The sequence below is a fragment of the Betta splendens genome, chromosome 13, assembly GCF_900634795.4.
Source record: "Betta splendens chromosome 13, fBetSpl5.4, whole genome shotgun sequence".
Classification (NCBI taxonomy): domain Eukaryota; kingdom Metazoa; phylum Chordata; class Actinopteri; order Anabantiformes; family Osphronemidae; genus Betta; species Betta splendens.
This window is the reverse complement of record NC_040893.2, coordinates 9,714,476-9,729,534: the sequence shown is the minus strand read 5'-3', so window position 1 is coordinate 9,729,534 and position 15,059 is coordinate 9,714,476. Positions and strand designations below refer to the sequence as shown.

Genomic DNA, 15,059 nt, shown 5'->3' with positions numbered 1-15,059 from the left:
AACGGGCGGAAACGGCTGCGATCGGGCTGTTTTGGTTCGAAAAAGGCCTCGGCTGTCCACCGCGTAAAACACAGGGGGCACGCGGTCAATCACGGCACCTGCTGTGAACCGAGAGGCGTCAGCTGCTCCCAGACGCCTTCACCGCGTCTGACATCATCCCGAGCAGGAGCTGTGAAGACTCACCAGCAGGTCGGAGGACGTTTTCCGCCTTTTGCTTTGAGTCTTCACCCTCCGCACAGCACAAGGTTTAATATCTCACCAATTGGTTTGCACGAGCGTCCTTGAAGAGGTGGAGGAGCGAGCCTGGCTTGTTTACCAGAGGACAACACCACACTATTGTTGTCTTTGTTGTGCAGACAAAGACGGGCCTGTTCTTCTCACGGTCCACTCCGCATCCAACGCGCTGTAGCCGGTTCTGTCCTGCTAAAAACCCAATTAAATAACGTCAAATCTAATGCCTAACCTAAAACCTAAATAGCGGCACCGCTCGCATCCTTCTTCCAGCATCACTGTGTGTGTCTGTTCTGGAGTCTGCACCGCCCACCGGCTGCAAACGCTGCTGGAGATGTAACTGAAAAGAAGCACCCCCTCCTCCTCGCGCCTCCCTGCGCCACAGCCGGATGGAGCATGTCTGTGAACGGGCCCTCAGCGGGAGAACCCCTCCCAACTACAGCAAAGTAATATTTACCTCCCGTGTCCTTGCGTCCTCATGTGAGACTGCACAGTTTGGGTTTCTTGCACCATATACTTTAATTTTTCTCAACTTAGACCTGTTGTCCTCATTCGTTACCCATTGTATCGCCATCTTGTGGTAAGAAAGGCGCATTACATGTGTTCATTTAAATCCAAGATGGCGTCCATCTCAGCCACAATGTACAGCAATTTAGGAGGACGTAGGGACCATGTCATATCTTACATTGTCTATGTGAAGGTGTAAAAGTAATGACACATGGTGTGGGAAGATTTAAATATAAACAGTTGTTGCATGTTGTACACATTAGTCTACATCAGGGGTGTCAATCTGTGGTTCTCGGGGCCCGGGGCCCCTGCTGGTTTTCCAACTCTCCCTGCTGATGGCCTTGAACGGGTGTGTCAGGTGGTCTCTGTCTAACTGCAGTAACTGCAGTCATCATTTTTATCACAAACAAATAAAGTTAGCACATTTTGCCAAGTTCTGGCATAGTTTTGTTCTGTGTCAAACACCAGTATTTGTACTATCCATCCATCGGTGGATCGTGGGAGGAAGCTGGAGAACCCACGCGAACACGGGGAGAACATGCAAACTCCGCACAGAAGGTCACCCAGTCGACCCCGGGAACCCTCGCTGTGAGGTGGGAGCTGATGACACACACACAAATGTAAAGTGCTGATAAAAAGAAAATAATTTTAAACATTGTTGCTTTGCTCTATGATTGACACCTACTATATAAGTTTTAGTTTTAGAGTGTGAGTAAATAAATGGTCGTTACACAGCTTAAATGATTTGTCCCTATTTCTGTGTCTGTTTATTGGCTAGTCTGCAAAAAAGGTTAAGGCAAACAAGAAGGCGGGGTGACTGACACATGTTTCCAATGATCAGGAGCTCGCTGCCTGTCATCAGTCTGAGCTCCCACACAGCGTTGGGCAACATGGAGCCGTGGGCCGTCCTGCTGCTCGCTCTGCTCGCTGAGGGCTTTGCTGAGAATGGTGAGTACGACATGAGCAAATAGAGGATAAGTACAGACTCACTGGGTATTATTATGGTTTTTAATGGTGAGTGTGTGAACCTGGGGAGCGTTACACAAAAGTATGACTCTGAATAACAAACAGGGGCTGCTCCTTTTCTTTAACGTTGTCATTTTATCCAAAGAGTCCTGCATGAATCGCTGTGAGAACGGTTTTGACTCTCTGAAGCCGTGCCAGTGTGACTCCATGTGCAAATATTACAAGAGCTGCTGCTCGGACTACGAGGTCTTCTGTGGCAGGACCAGTAAGAGCCGCCTCTGCTCGTGTCGTACAGTCACGCTGATGATGTAGAGGGAGGTGATCGCGGGCATCGCTCTTGTTACAGCTCGCGGGGACACGTTCGCGTTGGCAGAAGACGACGATGATTATGAGGAAGGGGTGGAAGGTCCCACCGCATCTGCCCCACGCTCGGCGCCGTCCGGCTCCAGAGACGGCCATCGCTCCATCCCAGACCTCGCTCACGGACCAGAACATCAGACAGAATCCGAGCTGGAGTTGACCAAACCTGTAAAACAGATCACACGCATTTTGGACACAGTCCCACCAACAAAAAGAGGTCCCACCACAGCTGAACCCATGACGACCAGGGCACCAGTGGAGACGACCACCGTTCCCATCACAACAGCCGCCACTGAAGCCCCTGATCCAGATGCTGAGGTCTGCAGCGGGAGGCCCTTCGATTCCTTCACGCAGCTGAAGAACGGCTCCATATATGCCTTCAGAGGTGAGTGAGTGGCAGGAGCTTCACGCCTCTTGTGTTATAGAGACGTTTACGCTCACGTGTGTCTTCTAGGCAAGTATTTTTTTGAACTGGACCAGAAGTCGGTGTCTCCCGGTTACCCGAAGCTCATTGAGGACGTGTGGGGAATCAGTGGACCCATCGACGCAGCGTTCACCCGCGTCAACTGCCAAGGGAAGACGTACATCTTCAAGGTCAGTAAGTAAATGTCATTGGTGCTGTGGCCGAAATGCAACGCGCTCAATCCCATTTCAACAGGGAAACAAGTACTGGAGGTTCGATAATGGCGTCCTGGACGGTGAGTACCCGCGGGACATCAGCGTCGGCTTCGACGGGATTCCTGATGACGTGGACGCAGCGTTCGCTCTCCCTGCCGCAGGTCACCGTGGAAAGGAAAAAGTCTACTTCTTCAAAGGTAGTATTTATACTTATATCCACGTATTTGTATTCAGGCCTCTGACGTCAGAGTGTGAACTTCTGCAGGGGAGCAGTACTACACGTACGAGTTCCTGCACCAGCCGACCCATGAGGAGTGCGTCAGCATGTCTGAGAGGTCTCCGTCCACGCTGTTCAGGCGCTACACTGACGTCTACTACAGCAACTACGAGCCTGTCTTCAGGGACCTCTTCTCTGACTGTGAGTTTCACACATCATGTCTGATTGTTTAGAAAGTGCCACTCGAACGTGCTTCTTATCGTCCTCAGTGCCTCAGCATCAGGACCGTCACCACTACATCGATAAAGACTGGAGGGGCATCAGGCCTCCTGTGGACGCCGTCATGGCCGGAAGGATCTACATCAGTCCTTGGAGGTCCTCACGTCGCCGCAATGACTACCAACCGGACCAGCAGTGGAACCAGCAGCAGAACCAGCAGCAGAACCAGCAGTGGGACCAGCAGTGGAATCAGCAGCAGAACCAGCAGTGGAACCAGCAGTGGGGTCGCAGGAGGCAAAGCCGCTCACCCTTCTGGGGCTCCGCGGCTGAGCAGGGCATGAACGTGGGTCAGGAGTTGGCCAAGAGGGGCATGGACATGGGTCTGAGGTTGGCAGAGAGAAGAATGGAGATGGAGGAGAGGCTCAGACGAGACTGGGACAGAAGGCGGGACCAAGACTGGGACCAGGACAGGAGGAGAGATCGATACAGGCAGAACAGCAGGGGGAACGAGGACTCGTACTGGGACCTGCCACAGAGGAGTCTGCCCATACAGAGCGTCTACTTCTTTAAAGGAGGTAACAGCAGGGTCACATGTACTTCATCATGTACACAAGTAGGACATGAAGACAGAAAAGCTCCCTCCACTCTCACAGTTTCACATGACGTTGATCCAGACAGATTAACTCGCCGTGCTTCGCCTTCTCGTGATGTGTTGCCTGGTTTATAATTGACCACAGTGATTTGCTTTGTGACAAGCTGCTGCTTCCTAGTGATTGGACAGACAAAGTGAATGACTGTTTTGTTTGTGTGCCTACTAGACAAATACTACAGAGTGGACCTCAGGACCAAGAGAGTTGACCAGGCCATGCCTCCATATCCCAGATCCATCGCCAAATACTGGCTCGGCTGCTCAAACTCCACCGGAGCGGAGAAGTAGCGTCACATAACTTGAGTGTTTTATTCTTATAATGAAATGTACATAAAGCATGATAATTACGTGTTTCTTTCCCTCAGACTTGTGTTCTTTAACATGCTCACACACGGTGATAAAGTCCATCCAATTATTGTCATGACCAAAGTCCAGATACTGTAAACGAGTATTGCAACTTTAGTTACGAGTTACTTCATCTGTTCACTGAACATGACGGTACAAAAGGTTGATTTCATGACTCAGCAGTTTGACAGACGGAGCTGAGGGTCTACGTTTCAGTCACATATAAATACTTTTTTAACTTTTTTCACAGCTTGTCATTTCCTAGGGTTGTGTTATAGTATTTAAGGAGTTTGTGACACTGCAGCCATTCAAAGACTCAGTCGACAAAATGCTGTCTGTGTAAAAACATGTTTATGGTTTTTGATGGAGGATAATGCGACACTGACAGACGCCTACAGGACTGCATCAACCTAAATCTGTTACAGCTTGTTCCTGCCTTAGGTTGTTTGTCCTCCTCTTCCTGATACAAGCCAGACGCTTGTTAGTGACTGACTTTGTGTTTAAAGACAGCTCTCCAGGCTCCATGTCTGCTTTTTTCCTTCTCGCACAATAAGCAGGGACTTCAAATAAAAATAAATTAAAAACAGTCGTGACTCAGTTGTTCTAGTAAATGCAACAAGTGGCGTAATTTAGGGAAGTGACTCAAATACCACACACATCTTTAAAGATAAAACTGTATATGTTTTGTCTTTATTTTTCAAGAATTTGGGGGCTTTAAATGTAAGTACATTTTATAGGTCAGAATCATAACACTGCATTCCTTAGACGTCTGTGGTCTGTAACTACACAGTAATAAATACTTTATGTTGTTTGTATCAGACCTGCTGATAAGATAGCAGCACGTAGGTTATGAGCCTTTAACCAGGACATTTTCATAGCAGGGCTCGTCATTGGCTCCTTCATTGGCGATGATCTCGGTGAGGCTCACAGCGTCTCCTGCCGGTCCCACGGTCAGATAGTTGCTCTCCGTTTGCCCGGTACTGTTTCCCTCGGCCCCGAGCGCGGCCCCTGGCTCGGCCGGAGCCGGCTCGGGTGCGTATTTCAGAATGGACGACAGCGGCCTCCTTGGCGTGTCGCTGTCCGGCAATGGAGCGTCATTAGCGCTGGCTGCGTCGGGGGACTTGACGGAACCTTGCTTCCTTCTGACGGGCTTACGCGGCCCGCCCTCGGCTCCGTGCGGCCCCCCCTGCTCCCACACGGTGGCCCGTGCTCCAAGCTTCCTCCGGGGTGGTTTGGTGATCTCGTCCCCTCGCCGGGACTTGGCCTTTCCGCTCTCCTGCTCTCTTTGCCTCTGCAGGCTGCCCAGTCGCCGCAGCATGGCCTGAACGGGCCCTTCGGAGCTCGGCTCGGTCTTTGACACGGGTCGGCCAGCCCTACCCACTGTCACATACACTGTGGTGACCTTATTGGGCCCTCCCACCTGAGTGTCTGAGGCAGGCGTTAGCAGCTGGGTCCCCTTATGGGCGGCTGTGTTGGACATAGTCCGTCTTCTTCCCGACCCCCCGTGGACCTGCATGCTGGCCCTGGATGAAGTTCTGTCTTCCTGTTCCACTGCATCACAGTTTGCCTCCTGGTTGTTTGCCACCTGCACGTCCCCTTCGTTCACCGTCTCCCTGCCTTCAGCTGCGCCTTCCTCTTCTGTTCTCGCGGCACTCCCCTGACTCTGGAGGGCGGACAGCATCAAAACCCCCCAGTTGGTTTTAGATTTGCTGCGAGAGACACCGACGCAGGGGTCCTGGGCTGAGCCACGTCTCTCCTTGGGTCCAAAGCGGGTTCCCTCGGCAAAGGAGACGGAGGGGCGCTTGGATTTAGCGATGCTCGAGGTGCGTGGGATGTTGAAGGGTGAGCTGATGTCCTCGCTGCTGAAGCCCGATGGGTCCAGGAACATGTTACACTTTGAACTCATCTCCTGGAACTCGCCGCCTGCCACTGCTGGGATGTCTGTCAGAAAGAGGTCGGGAGTTTGAATGGGACAGTTTTACTAAACATCTGAAAGGCGGATTATCCGGGCTCTACCTTCTCTTGGGGGGACACAGTAAAGAGCTTCTCCCTCCTCTTCATCGCTGTCAAACGACGACCCTTCAGTCACCCAGCCAGAGGAGGGAGGTTCAATAAAGCTGTGGTTGAAGGTCAACTCTGGGTCGTGGTGAGATACTGTTTGGGTGGAACAAAAGTTAAATCCTATAGTGTTTATATATAAGAAAGTTAGGGTTCAGATTATTTTTTTTACTTCCACTGAAGCTTAAAGCATAAAGAAGATAAACCGTGCAGCCACATAACTATGAGTGAGGCTGTAGCTGTGTGTTTTCACACTGACCGGTGACGCGAGGCAGACCAGACGACCAGTTGGATACACAGGGGAGGGCAGCACTGATGTTAGCCACCACACTGTACACGTGGTATTTCATACGGGCTGACCAGCCTCCCTCAGCCAACGTCGCCCTTGGGAAAAACAGAGACGATTTCACATACCTGCACAGTAACAGAACTGCTGACCGCTAGCTTAAATGTCTCGGCAGCTGATGCACAGTATATTTAACACGTGTCGTTCTACTATGATGCATCTTAATGTTCGGGCCTCAGTGCTATGCTAGCTACAGACCTGTCCTTGCTGTCCACGGGGCTTCCTCCACAGCACAAACAACAGCAAAGCACAGCGAGCAGCAGCAGCAGCAGCGGGAGCAGCACGCCGACCAGGACCGCGGTTCTGCCACCTGACACACACGCCACAAACAGACTGATCACCTTCACACACTACACGCATGCGGTGCCGGATTCGTGGACGGAGGCAGAGGCTTACTGTGGGGGCAGACGCCGGTGAGCGGGTGGCAGCTGGCTCCACCGCCGCAGGCACAGACGGAGGAGCAGTTGGGGCCAAAGTGCATGTGGGGGCAGCTGCTGTTACAGCTGCAAAAAACAGGACCAGCAGCAAGAAATGAAGAGATGTAGAGGTAAATGCATGCCTTGCTTCAGTTCTCAGTGTGTTTAAACATTTGCACAAAAGCCAATCACATCTTATCGCATCTTATCAGAGGTCAGCCGGCCTCAACAACAAAAGGCTGGGTCAGTATGTTCAGGTTGACTTAAAGTAACAACAGAAAGAAAGATTTATTTGACTTTCTCTTTGTGTATGAGATTGAAACCAAAGGCCTGAGCAAACCCTGCTTTAGTTTGTAACTCTAGCACCCGGCTCACCTTTCTCCATGAAACCCCGGCTGACAGATGCATCTTCCTGTCACGTGATGGCAGTTGCCGTGGAAACAAGGGCCACACAGGAAAGAGCAAGCAAGTCCGAACGTCCTGTTGGAGCAGGCTTCATCGCACCTGGACGGCAGGGAGAAATGACAGCACGAGTCTCTTCATGAGCGCCGTCTCCTATTACAGGGTCATGGTCAAGCATATGCAAGCGCACACCTGGCTCCAGTCCAACCAGCGTCACACCTCGGGCAAGTCCCAGTCACTGGGTCGCAGGGCTCGCTGCTCCTGCAGCGCGGACACGTCTCCCGGCAGCCGTCGCCGTAGTAACCGGGCGGACAGGGGCGGTCGCATCGCGTGCCGTTCCAGCCAGGCTCGCAGGCGGCGCAGGAGCCATCGGTGAGAGAACAGGGCCGGCCGCCTGTACAGTGACCACATCTATGGGCAGGAGACACTCACTCATCATCGGAACCAGACACGCTGGTAGATTCCTGGATGCTCACGCCTACCTCCTATCGCACCCACTGCCGTACGTGCCGTTCTCACACAGCCGGTTGCAGAAGCTGCCCTGGTACCCCGGGTGGCACAGGCACCGCCCACTGCCCGGGTCGCAGTGGCTGTGTCTGAGGTCACAGTTACACTTCCTGCCACAGCCCAGTCCCCACCAACCCGCCTCACACTCGCACGCGCCGTCGCGCTGATCGCACGGCGACAGGTGGCAGCTGCAGTTGAAGAGGCACCGCTGCCCCCAGTGGCCGCGGTGGCACCGACACTGGCCCGTGGCCTGGTCGCAGCCGGGGCCCGAGGAGCCGCCAGCGACGCAGAGGCAGGGCTTGGAGCAGGCGGCCGTCCACCAGCCCTCGTCGCAGGTGCAGTTCCCGTGGACCGGGTGGCACTGGCCGTAGCGGGCGCACGTGCAGGCGTGCTGGCACAGCGGGCCCCAGCGGTTGGGCCTGCAGGAGCACTCGCCGGTGACGGGGTGACAGCGGCCGTGCGGGAAGCACCGGCACTCCTGGCGGCAGTTGGAGCCCCAGAGCTGCAGAGGACAGGCTGGGGGACGAAGCGGAGGACTTAGGGAACAAACGCCACCCTCTGGGACGTTCCTGTGGTGGAGCGGGACTCACGTGTTCTGCAGCGAGCGCCGAAGTAGCCGGGCGGACAGTGACACACTCCTGGGTACACGCAGATCTCGTTCTTGTGGCAGGCCTGGTCTCCCTCACACACAGCTGCACACACACATACAGTAAGAAGCTGAAGCCAGGATGCCTCAATATGGCTGAGGCAGCGATACAGTGAGGTAAACTCACGTATAGTGCACGCGTTGCCCTCCTGGCGCCAACCAGTGCAACACGCTGGGGTGGAGGGGTCCCTGTAGGTACCGAAGACCATCGATCAATCAGTCAAAATCAAGATCCAGCAACAGGTGGCGCGCGTGAACGGTGGTGAGGTTGAGGCGTACCTGGCATTGAGGCAGACGTTTTTCCCAGCAGGGTCCAGTGTTTGTGAGGAGGACAAGGAGCAGCACAGCAGAGCGCCCAGAGCCCCGAGCAGAAGCTTCATCTCCACGCCAGGACAACACTACGACTCCTGGACAAGCGTCTTTCTGTCTCACTCACTCCCTCAACTTCTGCTACCAGTCAGAGGCTGCAGGATCCACCCTTCTCTTCCTCCCCGCTCTCTTTTTGCGCCCTGCGAGTCGTCTTGCAGCTCTGGCGCAGCGAGGGAGGTCGAAGTCCCCAGATTTCCTCTTCCCATTTCCTGGGGAAGTCAGAGCTACTTCCTCCTATTCAACCGAAAGCAGGGATTTTTAAAGATGGTTGCAACACTAACATCCAGAACTCGCCACACACACACGTACACGGGACTCGTACAAACACAAGAGCACACGCCTGCAGTCCACCTTCTTCCCAGAAACCATTGTTAAGTCTTCCAGTAGATGATGAAAAGCAATTTTCACTCCTCATGAGTCATATAAGTCACAAACATGATCACATGATTATTTTTAGCATTGTGTAACAGCACAGCATTCTAAAGTTTGCACTCAGACCATTTCAGGTTTTGGGACTTTTTAATGGATTTACTTGAAGACTGAGTATCATAGACAAATCCATATAAAGTTGTTTCATGACATTTTAACCACTGGCACAGCAATTAACACCCTTAATGTGTTTTTATCAGCCAAAATAAACATGTTTACAAAAATAGACACTATTTAGAATGGTCTCAGGGGAGGATCACACTGTACAAACAAATACACCTGGAGCAAGTGGTCTTCTTAGGGCAGATGCTTTAGCTCTGTGACTGACGAGTGAAGTAGGAAAATATATTTTTAACACAAGGCTTTTTAAAATGCACTCGCCGATGGAGGAAACTGGTACTACACATAAAATCTTTGTTTTTCCTTTAGCGTGAAAGTGCTTCCGGTCACGAATAACACACGGATGAACACATGGCTTAAAAAGAGGTAAGAGGTAAAAGTTACATTATGATGCCCCTGGTAAAATATTATCGCTTCAGATATTAACCAGTGCCCTCTAGAGGAACAGAGGTGAATATGTAATATCCATACTTTTGTTCAACTGCTTGAGGATTCATACATATAAGTGTTTGGCTAATAATTATTTAGCGTAGACAATATTAAAACATAAGAGACAGAAGAATGAAAGTTATACAAAATTAAGTCATGCTTAAGATGAGATTAAGGTGTTATACTTACTGTAACACTCTTACTTCTAACGTCTATTGAAAAGCAAGGGGGCAGCAGTGAGATTACTATGAGGAATGACGGTATTCATGATTAAAACAAAGCAACATATTAAAATAAACATTGCTTATAAACACTTTTAGGATTTCCTCTCAGTTAGATTGTGTTTTTGTGTCGCACACACATTTCAAGCCAAAACATTTTTCATGGGATTTTTCTGTCACAAAATGAGACCTGACAATGATAAAAACAAAGAGTTCCCGTTCAGTATCATCTCAGGAAGACGGTGACTGATCCGTCTGATCTGTGGCCTCTGAGTCTCCGATGATCTCCCAGCTTGAGGCAGAGTTGCTGATCTGAGTGGGACCCCTGCTGCTGCCGGACCATGTGAAGAAGCCGAAGCTGCAGGGTACAAAAAGACACGTCTGAGGTCAGACCTGTAGTCGGGGATTACGGCTAAGTATAGTCCATGACTGGCAAAGCTCTGGGGACAGCGACAGTGTCAGCAGAGAGATTAAAGCAGCCCTTTCATTCACATGTGCTGTCTGGAGTTTCTGACTTAGCTTTTATTGTGGGTTTGGGCCATTGAGGCCTTTATTGCTCTTTATTATATAGTAATAGCACACGATGCCAAGGAGTTGAATCATTTTAAATTATGTCCCCTTCAGGTTATATCCTGTCTCTTAAGAGACTCACATGACTCTTTATTTACAGTGTTATGAAATGTCTGTCAATCATTGATATGAGCTGGACATTGAGTCTGAACTTGACTTTCTGACATGTTTGAAGAAAATAAAAAGACTGCAGTCAAAACAAAGCAAACCTAAAATGTTATCATGTTACTAGTGTTGTATTTTTAGTTCTGATTAAACAAGTATTGACACACATTTTTCACATAATTTAATCCTCAGTCATGTGGTTTTTCTAGACATAAAGTCATTTCTCAATGTTACTGGGTAAGTTAGACTTTAACAGGTAATTCCTGTTTCTCATTTGCGAGAGAATGTGATTTGTCTGAGGCAGGACAGAACCAAAATAAGAACTCTCTCGTGGCTTGTTTGACATTTTTCTTCCAGTCTAATTGGTGCCATGTAGCAGTGAATAAAAGCTGTACTCACAGGTTTTTTATGTGTGACTCTGCCGGTCTGTCAGTGTCGTCCACTGCTGGGCCGTCTACTTCTGTCTGCTCCTCATCACTTGCAAGAAATAACAAGTGTGATCTTCTCTGCACATCTTTCTAATCTTCTACATTATTTGTGGATATGATGACCATAAGGTGTGTCTGTAACACAGACCTGATGTCACACTGATTCACAGACGTTCCCAGCATCTTGGCTTTAATGAGTTTTCTCTTTTTTCTGATGGCAGAGCGAACAGCTTCTAATAGAAAACCAGGGCACCGCTCCTCATTCAGAATTTCCCTGCAGAAGCAATGTACAATACAAAATTAATTAGGAAGTCTCCATTTTTTGCCCAATTAAAACATAAGAAGCCTATCAAAAATCTGAATAAAGTGGACCGACCTCTGATAGTAGTTGAGCTCCTCTTGCACCAGGAACAAGTTGGTTTTAAGCTCGTTTCTCTCAAATATGATGTCACGCACTTCCTTCTTGGTGAAACATGGCAGGTCCAGATCTTTTTGCTCTGCCTTTGTCTCTTTTGTTGATTTTTGAACTGTCTGACTTGAATTGAACTGAGGGAGAAAAGAGAATGAAGATGTTCAACAGACAGTATATAAACATTTAATTAAAAGCACTGTACGGCGAAACCTAAACTTAAAACCCATACAGCTGTGTTGCTGGTGCTTTTGTCCAGTTGTGCTTGGAGATTTTCTATCTCTTTGTTTTTTTCCTTCAGATCGGCCTCCATGTCCGTCTTCCTCTCCACGGCACTCTTCAGCTGAGCCTGCAGCACGTTCTGCTTGTGCCGTAGCTCAGCATTCATCTTCATGAAGCGATCCAACTGCTCCTGGAACTGCACAAACACACAAGCACACAACAACAGTATGTTCACTCTTCCTGACTTCCTGCTATTGGTCTTGCACTTATTGATAAGTTTTACAATGTGAATGCAAAATTATTTATGTTTGTTTTAAGGCTACATTTGTTACAGTAATGACAAAACATATCATCAGAGCATGGCAGTAACACCAAACATCATACTTGACTGTGACTGTTGTAGCTATAAAAAAAGGTTTTTCACAAATGAGCTGCTCCAATTGATTCAGTCATTAAATGATGAAAAATGGTTTTCTGGGAAATCAGTAGGACATGTCTTGCAGAAGCTGCGCATGAACATGTGTTTGTGTCGCATCACAGTCTGATGCGTTCAGTATCCTTACAGCTTCCACTTCTCTGGAAATGGTGGTTATCTCCTGGACTTTGGCCCTCAGATCGTCTCTCTGCTTGTCCACCACCTGCTTCAGCTTCAGCATCACCTCTCGTTGCTGGTGCTGGATTTGGTCTGTGCACAAGCACACACACACAAAGCGCCAAGTGAAGCAACCATCAGGTCCAAATTAAATGTTCTACTATCCCTCTTTGCAATTATTCCTCTCTTGGCTGTGACTCATCACATCAATGATCATACAGGCAACGGCAAATAAAGACACGATGACAGAATGTCTTTTCTTGTCAGTACAAGAAAACAAGTCAGCAAAGCAGCTCCAATTTCTCAGGAGTCAAATAACATGAGACACTTTCTCTTTCATTTTGTCGGTATTCCTACTGTTGCTCTCAGTCTCCTTTTAACAACATATGCAGCTTCCCCTATAGAAAATAACTGCCCTGTAAAAACTGCAACAACCTGTTGGACTGCTCAGCCCCACTGTCTACCACTGTTCACAAGGTGTAATGGAATAGGTTGGAAAACGTTGTCAACCTGGACATGTTTGCATTTATTTGCATGGCTGGACTGCACTCTAACTGAAAGCTACAACACTTGTGAATGTCTATAGTAGAGCGTGAGGCAAATCTCACAGACATTCATCATTATTCAGTTATTAAGTAATTATTTACAACCCATGCCTAATATGTAAAATCGCCCTAAAACCACAGACATTCCCAGTTTATCCTGGCTGCACAAAGGAATCCAGGACTCCCTCAGGCTTCATGAAAAGGTCACGTGGTCTGGCCTTCACGTTGGGTGTGGGCTTTAACAAGTCATGGGAGGACACAACAACAATAGAAACAATGTGCAGTGTAGAATGAAAGGCAGCCTTTCTCTCAGGACACACCTTCTTGTGCGTGGCTGCCCTTGAGCCTGCTCTGCAGCTCCTCCCTGTCCTCCTGCAGCCGCTGGACCTGGTCCTGCAGCTCCTCACACCTCCTCCTCCACTGCTGCTCCTTCTGCTGCAGCTCCTGCTCGAGAGGAGCTACGGTGTAAAACCACAACCACGAAAACAAACACTCCTTCATCCCACTGAAAGCGGATGCGTTTGGAGTAAAGCTGAAGAGAAACAGCTGTTTTTAACAGCGCTGAATATTCGCAGAAGAAGCTGAAGCAGTGGAATTTCCATTTCAGGAACTGGCAACGCTCTGTCAGTAATAACTGTATAGTAGCTCATTCACTGTTAGCAATAATCCAAAAATACTTGTGTATTGTGTTGTGTGTTCAGCATGGGTTTACTGATGTGCTACTTAGCATAATATTATTAGTAATAAATGCATAGCACGTGTGAACTGACCAGCTCGAAGTTAGAATAACCCGGGTGTCGCCTGATTTGATGCACATCCTGTCATTCTTCAGTCAAGCTAGCTAACTTTAACTTGTGGTTAGTGGCCGAGCTGCGGTTGCCTTGACAACACGAGGCGGCGGTAATTCGAATTAGTTGAGGTTAGCATTTGATGATTAGCCGACTAGCTAATGTAACAGACGACCAGTTTATGTGTTAAGTCCAGAGTTACATAAGCTTTGTCCGTTTTATACAGAAGCCATCGGCGTCTGTTACGTGAATACGTTCGTAACAGTAATCGTGCTAGCTGGTCTGGGGCCTGCTCGTCACGACCCAGGACGAGGAGCAGTTACACGGCTGTAACGCTGCTACAACGAGCGCCGAGCGCGGGGCGCTCGCGCCGCTCCCTCACCCGTGCGTCATTCTTATCGCTGGCGTCGTCGCCGTCTTTAGCCCCGCGCTTCCTCTGCTGCAGCTGTATGGTCTCGAACGTCCTGAGCAGCTCCTCCTCGCGCAGTTTGTGCGCGTGGTTCCTGGAGGCGAAGCTCTCCAGCAGCTCCAGCACCTTCACTATCTTCGGCACCAGCCCGATCACCGAGTCCTTCCCGTAGCCGTCGATGAGCTTCTCCACCTCGGCGCCGACCAGCTTGGCTATTTCGTACACGTCGCTGACGGTGAGGGACGCGTGCGTCCTGCCGAAGCAGCCGTCCGCGCCTTTGCCGTCCGGCTGCGGCTCCGGTGCCTCCATGTCTGACGCGGGTCCGCTCGCTTCACCCACTCATCGTCCGCTATCGAAAGCGAGAGCGGCTCCTCAGCGCGACATGTCACTCAGCCGTGAAACAAGATGGTTAACTGCGCACGTGAAGGCACTTTCACACCCGGTCTGAGGGTGGAAACGCGCACGTCGCCCGTCCCAGGACCGACACGCCTGCACTTGACGCGCGCCTCCTCCGATTAACGTTAAACGGCTGTGAATAACCCACGCAAACGCCAGGACACAGAGGACAACGTAGCGTCTAACCAGCCGTGGATCGCTGTTCTGTTGTGGACTAGACTCCGGATCCTCCTACTTTTCTGACCAATGTCATGGGAGCACAGAGAGCTGCACGCAGAAACCGGTGCAGCGCCCTGACGAGTGCAGCAGAGCGCGAGCACTTCCCCTGTAGACTGGGACTAGCGTTAATCTACTGTCCAACAAACGCACGTCACGTTACTGAGTAGCTGTAATGCAGAAATAACACTTAGAGGGGAAACTACAGTTAAAGCGTGAACTCCCCTTCAACAGGTCCTGAGTCTGTAAGTGTGCTTGAGAAAGCCACCGAAACCAAGAGTCTGAGTCTATATCAGTCTGGCTGCTTCTCTTCTGCTCATACAT

The 15,059-nt window shown here is 49.9% G+C and overlaps 3 protein-coding genes across 6 annotated transcripts; 1 reads left to right on the top strand and 2 right to left on the bottom strand.

Moving 5' to 3' along the window:
* Positions 1-537: 537 nt before the first annotated feature.
* Positions 538-4,698, top strand: vtna (vitronectin a). 2 transcript variants are annotated; one of them, XM_029170504.3, is made up of 10 exons: positions 538-677; positions 1,207-1,331; positions 1,580-1,686; positions 1,850-1,969; positions 2,051-2,449; positions 2,519-2,658; positions 2,723-2,879; positions 2,948-3,100; positions 3,169-3,693; positions 3,937-4,698. In XM_029170504.3, exons 1-10 carry the CDS (start codon positions 621-623, stop codon positions 4,053-4,055), a joined length of 1,902 nt encoding a protein of 633 aa, XP_029026337.1. In that variant the 5' UTR covers positions 538-620; the 3' UTR covers positions 4,056-4,698. The 2 variants fall into 2 exon arrangements, with proteins under 2 accessions (XP_029026337.1, XP_055370273.1); XM_055514298.1 differs by having other exon boundaries at positions 637-1,331; positions 1,517-1,686.
* Positions 4,699-4,786: 88 nt separating this feature from the next.
* Positions 4,787-9,213, bottom strand: scarf1 (scavenger receptor class F, member 1). Of its 3 annotated transcripts, none has more exons than XM_029170499.3 (11): positions 8,767-9,213; positions 8,615-8,676; positions 8,432-8,533; positions 7,817-8,357; positions 7,527-7,745; positions 7,308-7,436; positions 6,913-7,019; positions 6,715-6,826; positions 6,430-6,554; positions 6,129-6,266; positions 4,787-6,053 (listed from the first exon to the last, which is right to left on the bottom strand). In XM_029170499.3, the coding sequence occupies exons 1-11, from the start codon at positions 8,865-8,867 to the stop codon at positions 4,960-4,962; spliced, it is 2,730 nt and encodes a 909-aa protein (XP_029026332.1). In that variant the 5' UTR covers positions 8,868-9,213; the 3' UTR covers positions 4,787-4,959. The 3 variants fall into 3 exon arrangements, with proteins under 3 accessions (XP_029026332.1, XP_055370271.1, XP_055370272.1); XM_055514296.1 differs by having other exon boundaries at positions 7,554-7,745; XM_055514297.1 differs by lacking the exon at positions 8,767-9,213 and having other exon boundaries at positions 8,615-8,696.
* Positions 9,214-9,356: 143 nt separating this feature from the next.
* Positions 9,357-14,985, bottom strand: rilp (Rab interacting lysosomal protein). Its single transcript, XM_029170508.3, has 8 exons — positions 14,097-14,985; positions 13,247-13,370; positions 12,353-12,474; positions 11,800-11,985; positions 11,535-11,704; positions 11,307-11,432; positions 11,130-11,207; positions 9,357-10,413 (listed from the first exon to the last, which is right to left on the bottom strand). Exons 1-8 carry the CDS (start codon positions 14,430-14,432, stop codon positions 10,287-10,289), a joined length of 1,269 nt encoding a protein of 422 aa, XP_029026341.1. The 5' UTR covers positions 14,433-14,985; the 3' UTR covers positions 9,357-10,286.
* Positions 14,986-15,059: the final 74 nt, after the last annotated feature.